Source organism: Anolis carolinensis, chromosome 1 (genome assembly GCF_035594765.1).
Source record: "Anolis carolinensis isolate JA03-04 chromosome 1, rAnoCar3.1.pri, whole genome shotgun sequence".
Classification (NCBI taxonomy): domain Eukaryota; kingdom Metazoa; phylum Chordata; class Lepidosauria; order Squamata; family Dactyloidae; genus Anolis; species Anolis carolinensis.
In genome coordinates, this window is record NC_085841.1 from 155,375,577 (window position 1) to 155,383,448 (window position 7,872).

Below are 7,872 nucleotides of genomic sequence, written 5' to 3' on the forward strand. Positions count from 1 at the left end.
AGGGTTTAACCCATTGTGCCACCACGACTCCTAATTATATTTATATTTAGGGTCCCATCTCCAACATGTTTTATTATGTATATTAAAATATTCCCAAATCCCTCCAAAATAATAAAAAGGCTTCTGATGGCAAACATTTTGTACAGGGATACTCAACATGTAGTATGGTTGGGAAAGCTGGGGGATTAAGAAAGCTGCTGAACAATAATAGGAGAGTCCACTAAATTTTATGTATAGATTGTGAGAATGGTATGAAACCTTTAGCAAATGAAGCAGTGTTACATGTCATGAAAAGTGTTTTCAAGGACATGTTTATTCTTAGGGAATGATGCAGCCCAGCCTTTGTGAAAATCTAGCAATAGTGCAATGAACATCAAGTGGTGCCATATCTAGTAGCTATGTATCTCAGTTCAAAACAGATGTGGCTATTTTATGACTTTTGTATTACGGCTGTATCAGTTTGTACACAGGGCAATTGTCCTCTCAGCTGACACTGGTCTAGCACTGTCATTCCTGCTCTGAAGCTAGTCTAGCAGTGTCATTTTTACCCTTTGTTTCTGACCATTATGCAGAAAACAAGCAATTATCTGTCAGCGCTAATGGCTATTCAGAAACTAAAAATATAACAGAGAAAAAGAAATCACATTGCGATAGTCTTTCTTGAAATCAGCAGGATACATTTCTTTATGGGGCAAGTAACTGTAAGGATGGAAATTAGGATTTTTTATAATGGCTATTCACGAAATAAAATCAAGGGCTTCCAAGATACTATCTCTGTAAATAAAAATAGAAGGTGGCAGGCGAGTTTATGGTGTCTTTTAAAAAAATATCAGTAGCTTTAATCTCTTGTTGACAACAGGTTTTTATTCTATAATGCAATCTATTGCATGTCATAAGCCCTTTTGTGTCTATCAAGAAAGAATATATAGGATTGCAGCTTAATTTGATCTGTGAGTTAAGATCATAGTCAAAATGTTATGAAGATAGGAACGTCCACTTGCCTGCTTTCAAAATCAAGAGCCAGACTCATGTCTCCAGTTTTAAATACTTGCTCACAATATTCCTAAATATTACTAGTAATGTTTGTACTCATGTATAAGTCAAGGACAGATTGAGGGCCAAAATTATGGATTTTGATGTGATCTGTGAATAAGTCAAGGATCATTCTACGAGAGAGGAAAACACCAATGCTGCCTCAGGGGGTCATCCAGCCCTGGCCAAAACAGCTGCCATTTCTCCATGGTGTCAGTTTCATTCACTCTTTTTCAATTATGCATGCATTAGCATCCTGTTTTCACTCTGGAATTGCTGCAAGTACATTTGGGCTATAACTTTCTCTGTGATTGTTGAAAAATATATAGCACTTTATTTATTTCATTTCAAAAGCATTGCATAAATAAACAAGTATAAAACTGATAAATAGAGGGAACGCAAGCAGCACTGAAAATTTAGCACTGATTTAGCACGAGCCGACCTGAATCTAAGCTGAGGCACCTAATTTTGCCACAAAAAATGGGAAAACCTATTGACTCGAGTATAAAACGAGTAGGTTAAATGTTTTTGAATATTTACATAAAATTGTAATTTAAGATAATACTATCCAACTCTGATTATCTATATATTCACGTATAAGCCAACCTGAATATAAGCCGACCAGGACCCTCACTTGAGTATAAACAAAGTAGGGCTTTTTCAGCCCTAAAAAGAGCTAAAAAAAACTTGGCTTATACTCAAGTATATACAGTATTTATTAATAAACCTTCTGATCTTTTTGTTATGTTTCTCCACAGCAAGTTCATTACAAGAGGTATGCTCAGAAGAACAAGTTTTGCTGGATGTCTCCCTTGAGGAACCATCCTCTGACACCGCCTCCAACTTTTGTTCCTTTCAGCACCAGATGGACTCTGAACAAAACCAATGATCCTTCCAAACCCATTCATTCAATCACATTGCACCATGCCAAGCCCTGCCTAGGCGTTTCCCAGCAAGACTTGAGGAGCGATGCCCGTGGGCGCTTTCTCAAAAGATCCAGCACTGCCTCGACTGCCTCAGGTTCATTCCAGCGAAGCAAGTCTCTTGTATGCTTGCCCACTGTGAGCTCTTCTCTGACCTCTGAATCTTTCCATTTTAGTGAGCCAACCTCATTAAGCAGCTTCTCTTCTGGGCACAGGAGAAGAGCCAAAGTGAACATTGATGACTTGGAGGGCGTTCAGGAGACTGATGTCGACACGGGGATGAAGCTGGCTTTCTCTGATCTCTCTGTGGTTTCAGCTTATTCGGCCCCTGCAAGTTTCAGTACTGAGAAGGAAGCAAGAACAGCGTCTCTTCCACACAAAGGGATTGTTGATCGATTTAAGCAGGCCATCTCTAGAAGGAAATCTCCTTCAACCAAGTGTAACCTCCCGGAATTTTCCTCCAGTTCCTTTACTTTTCCTTCCAGTTGGTCTTGCAGCTCTTCTCCATCTCTGTCAGCTTCATCAGTGGCACATTTTGAGATCAAACGTTTGCCAAAAGGAACAATTTTTTCTTTTGATGACAGCAGAACAACTGGCGGTGGAAGGAAAAAGGAGGAAGAATTCTACATCTGAATTGCTTCAATCTCCCCCTCTTTTTGTATAGTTGTAATCATTTAAGAGCTAGAAAACAGAGCAAGCTGTTTCTGGAAATTGTAATCCAAAAATGTAATTTTTTCCACCTGCTAGAAAAATTTAGTAGGAATCAGCCTTCCACTCTAAGCTCAAGAAAAGGTGTCCAAAGGTAGTGCTGTGATTCCCTAATATTCCTGGTGACTTGTGGTTTTGTATGTGTCCCTCTCCCAAACTGCTGCAGTTTGGACAGGACAAGGTTCAGATTTGCCCTCATTAACCCATTTTTCTTTAGGATTATGTCATTTTTATGCCTTAGAAAAATGCTCTCCCCTCCTCTTCTCCCTTTTCCAGAATTGGTGAGATCAGACCCGGGCCGATGGCATTGCCAAATTGTTCTGCCTTCCCTATTTTTTTACAATATTCACAGATGGGAGGAAAGAAGAAAAGAAGGAAAGCAAGCAAGCTTGCTTGGCATCCTATAGGGAAGTTACATTATCTTAGGTTTCCGCAAAGTTGAATTGTGTAGTGCACAACATTTTTATAATATGGACACAGCTACATGATTGGTACCACTGCACAAGTGGAGCCAGCAATGTCCTGATGCACAATGTGTCCCGTTGCACAACAGTTTATTAGCATGGTTGAGCATTGTGTCCGTGTTGTAGCTCCATCAAGGTAAATTTATTATTTATTATTTTATTTATTTATTACAATATTTATATCCTACCCTTCTCACCCAATAGGGGACTCAGGGCGGCTTACAATAAAACACATATATAAAAATTGTACAATGCACTATAAAACAGTTAAAAATTATTAACTTACATTGAACATTCATAAAACACATTCTAAAATACAGATGGGCGTGTTCAATTTTAAAGGACTGGGTCTGTCGATTGAGTTCCAGCGTACATAATAATAATTAACGCTGCTAATTGTTATTCGAAAGCCTGGCCCCACAACCAAGTTTTAACCTTCCTACAGAAGGATAGGAGGGAGGGAGCCTGCCTGACTTCACTGGCGAAGGCGTTCCATAGGCGGGGAGCCACTACTGAAAAAGCCCTGTCTCTCGTCCCCTCAGCCGCACGTGTGAGGCTGACGGGACTGCAGGCAAGGCCTCATCTGATGATCTTAAGTTTCGAGGTGGGTCATAAATTCGCACATTGTGTAGCCCACCTGAATTAATGACTGGGAAACACATTGCCCTGACGGAGAAGGTCTACCAAGTTGCTCCAAGGAATTATCTCTTTTTCCTTACTCGTTTCTTTTCTTTTTTTAGCACAAGGATTTTATTACTGTGGAATTTGCCCAAAGTCCCATACTTTGGTGGTCAGTTCTAGGAATAATGATCAAGTTTTCCCATCATTCTCGATCGCCTTCTCCTTCCCCTCCCCCTCCCCTCCTCCACTTCCACTTCCTCCTTCTCTTTCCTCGTTTTCCTTACTTGTGAAATATCTGAATACTTGAAAATGCCACTGGGCAGAAGCCAAATGGTTTTATTTAAGTGAGAGTCAAGTCTCACTGAGTTTTTCTAGCAGAATTATTCAAAGGGGGAAGAGGATTCCCTTTAACCTAGTGAGCACTCAGGATCCAATAGAACGCTAACTACAACTCACTATTTGGTGCCAATAAATAAATAAGCCACCAGTCATTCATCAGCCATATCTTTTCCCTAGTCTGCTCATGAGGGAATAATATTAGATGGACTACTGTAGCAATATACATAAAGCACTAAAATGCTTTAATTGAATATATGTTTTTGGATCATCCCTTCCAATGAATCGTTACTAAAAAACTTTTCATGTCAGGAGCGACTTGAGAAACTGCAAGTCGCTTCTGGTGTGAGAGAAGTGGCTGTCTGCAAGGATGTTGCCCAGGGGACGTCCAGATGTTTTGATGTTTTTGTCATCCTTGAGGGAGGCTTTTCTCATGTCCCCATATGGGGAGCTGGAGCTGACAGAGAGAACTCATCCGTGCTCTCACTGAGTTGGATTTGAACTGGCAACCTTCAGATCAGCAACCCTACTTTCAAGTCAGCAGTCCTGCTGGCACAAAGGGGCTCTGAAACTCAATAGGGTGCATATATAAAAGTCATAAAAAGAATGGTATGGGTAACAACCAGTTTTATTTTTTTTAATCAGCTCTGTGATCTTGCATCAGGAGACATAGTATCTGCAATAGTGTAGCCAAATCTCTTGATGCCACCCCCACAAACCTATATTTTAAGTTATGCAACCTTCTCCCCAAAGAGGAATTCCCAAAACTCTGGAGAGTAGGCATGTACGATCCATAAAAAGGATGGTTCAAAGGAACTTACAAAACTAGAAGGGTTTGTTTCTAAAGTGCTTCTAATGTTTTTAGTGGTGAAAATTTCCAAACTCTAGTGAGACTAACGAAGTTTCATAATTCATTCGTTAATGGTGGTCGTGCATGCGCATTAAGAAAAACATCACTGTCAGTGGGAAACTTCAAGGGCTCCCATCTCCGTCATTTTTAAAGCTATTGAAGTGAAACTTGCTACAATGGTAGAACATATTTACCACTCTTTGCCCATCAAATTTCATAACATTTTGCTTATCCATGGAATTTTGGGGAATTTTAAAAGTTTTTTAAAACAACATTCTTTAAAAAAAACTACAAGAGCTAGCTCCTTGAATTTTCTATCTAATGACACAAGATAACAGAGGATTATTCCCCCAAACCTTCAGAAATACTAATACATCTACTGATTTTAGGGAATTTATTAGTTTTGAGAAAAAAGAACTGTTTAGGGGGAGGGAAAACTTTCTCATTCTGATGCATACTGGGAAATGTAGTTTAAGGAAGAGCCTTTTGAATTCTTTGGCATAGGGCTGCTCCCCTTCCCAAACTACATTTCCCATGTTCTGTGTGTTCCCAAAATGCAATTATCCCTGTCTTCATGTGAGAAGCAAGCCATCATGAAGTCTTCAGGTGGAGAAGCCATTAAACAGGGAAAGGAATGGCAAAGGAGGCAGTCAGGTATGGTAGCATTAGCTTTCCTTATTCTTCCTTTCACTAGTAGCAGCTTGCTTTCTTGCCTTGCACTGAATGAAACTCACTGGGAGCATTTTGAGCTTTACTAAACACTAACTCAAAATTTTGGGGATCAGCTTTGATTCTTAAGTTTTTGGAGTGGGCCACGCTAACGTTTCGAAAAGACTTTTGACTTACAAAACTTCCGGTTTCTTATGATTTCCAATTTTTTATGATTCATTTCCACATGTCTACTGGAGAGCAAGGCTATGCGCAATGTCCAAGCTTCTGCTAGTGAGGCCCCTTCTACATTGCCATATAAAATCCAGATAATCTGCTTTGATAATCTGATTTATATGACAGTGTAGAAGAGGCCTGAGACACGCTGTGACTGGCAGATCTCACTTCTGTCACAATGTTTCTTGCTACTAGGTGAGGACTCAATACATTGCATTGCTCATTGCATCGCTTCTAAGGTAGTTTTAGGGGGCATTTTGGTCATTGCAATTGTGCAATGTTTGCAAGTGGGTAACTTAATATGTTATAAATTGGGCTTATAACATCGTAATTACTGAACGACCCAAGTTTTTAAAATATAAATCCCATTTTAAAAACATCAAAAAAATTATATTTATTCTTTATTTATTACAATTCCCTGTCACCACAACCTGCCAAACTTGCACTGAAATGAATTAATGGTTCTGTTATGTGTTTATTTGTGTATTTATTTCATTAGTATGCCTCCTTTCTCCTGGAGTTCTTCCCATGCTTTCCTTTTGTAATAACACTGCATAATATTCATAATATAAGTGTCCAATAGCACTTTAGTGTGTTTCAAGTTCTTCACATATTTATACTTGCTGCAATCAAACCAATGAGCCTAAAGGATAACATAGCAACATTAATCCAAAATATTGAGGGGGGGGGGGGTGATAAAGAGAGTACAGCTTAAAGTCTCAAAATAAATTTGTAGCACAAGCAAGTTTCACGCCATGGACCTCCTGATATAGGCTCAGTCTCCAATCCTATTATTGGGCAAAAGCCTTGCCAAAATCGGTAGGACTTATTCTGATGGCTGATCCCATGCTCTGGGTTGTTTACTCTGATAAAGCTCCAACCACATTTCATAGTGAATTGGGAATCTCCCATTGCAGCCTTCGATGGCACTGAAAAAGATTTTCCTCGACAACAGTTTCCCCTGTATCTTTGAATCCAAATTTGTTATAGGCTCAACTCTAACTGTACATTTTTAAATGTCCTACTACTGAATTATGGTTTGTTTTACATGCAATAAAGGAATAATCTGACCAAATGTACTGCTTGGTGTATTCAGAGTATGTAAACTATTGTGTAATTTTATTTATTTATTTATTGCTGTATTTTGAGAAATGTTTTTACACATAAGCAGACTGTTTTTTATCAGTGCTTGGATGACTGATTTGCAAAAGTAAAATGTTTACATTTTCTAACTGTTAACTTATGACAAAATGTCATCTTGTGTTATAGTATTTTTCCCATTCATCTCTGTTGCATGTGAAATGTAATTTCAGTATAAATGCGAATCAGAAAAAGTTATGTGTTCCAGATAATTTGTATGTAAATCAGAACAGGTACCTTTAAAAGTGTAACCCTATATCTATCTATCAATCACACACAAACACACACACATACTGATTTGGGATACTATAGGGAAGGGTTAACAGTAACACCCCTGTGGTGTTTGTTTTGCTATCTGTTTTCACTACTTTCTGTCCCTGTGATAATTGGATTTTGAAAAAATTGGCTTGCTGTGGAAACAGGGATTGGTGAGAAAACTTCAGTTGAGACATCTTTTCTCCCTGATAACTCTTTCAGAATTTCCCTTCCTGGAGGTAGATTTCTCTCACCCCATTCTTAACCAGGAGTCATTTTTGTAATTTGGGGACTGCTTGTATATATTTTGCTTCTTTTCTGAAATAATTATGAGAAGTGAACTAGACTGGGATATCAGCTTGGCACAATTTTGGAATAATGGCTTACTTTTTTAAAAATGTTATTATTATTATTGTATTATTATTATTATTATTAAAATTCACAAATAATATACACTTGCAGCTTTGGCTTTTGTAGACTTAATTCATGGATTTGATTACAGATGCTCTCTCTAGGAATCTCTAGGTCCTTTGGTGTGACTCTAGTCATGTTGGAGGACCTAGAGATGACATTATTATTATTATTATTATTATTATTATTATTATTATTATTATTATTATTATTCATAAAGAAAAAATTAAAAGACAAAATCAAAACG

General features: G+C 38.2%; 1 protein-coding gene across 1 annotated transcript in view; it reads left to right on the top strand.

The window, feature by feature from the left end:
• fam124a (family with sequence similarity 124 member A) overlaps positions 1 to 7,667 on the top strand; it is a 29,859-nt gene extending 22,192 nt beyond the window's left edge. The window contains exon 4 of the mRNA XM_062984509.1: positions 1,791 to 7,667. Within this exon, the coding sequence (XP_062840579.1) occupies positions 1,791 to 2,588 (798 nt within the window). The 3' untranslated portion in view covers positions 2,589 to 7,667. The remainder of the gene's footprint in view (positions 1 to 1,790) is intronic.
• The last annotated feature ends 205 nt before the right edge of the window (positions 7,668 to 7,872 follow it).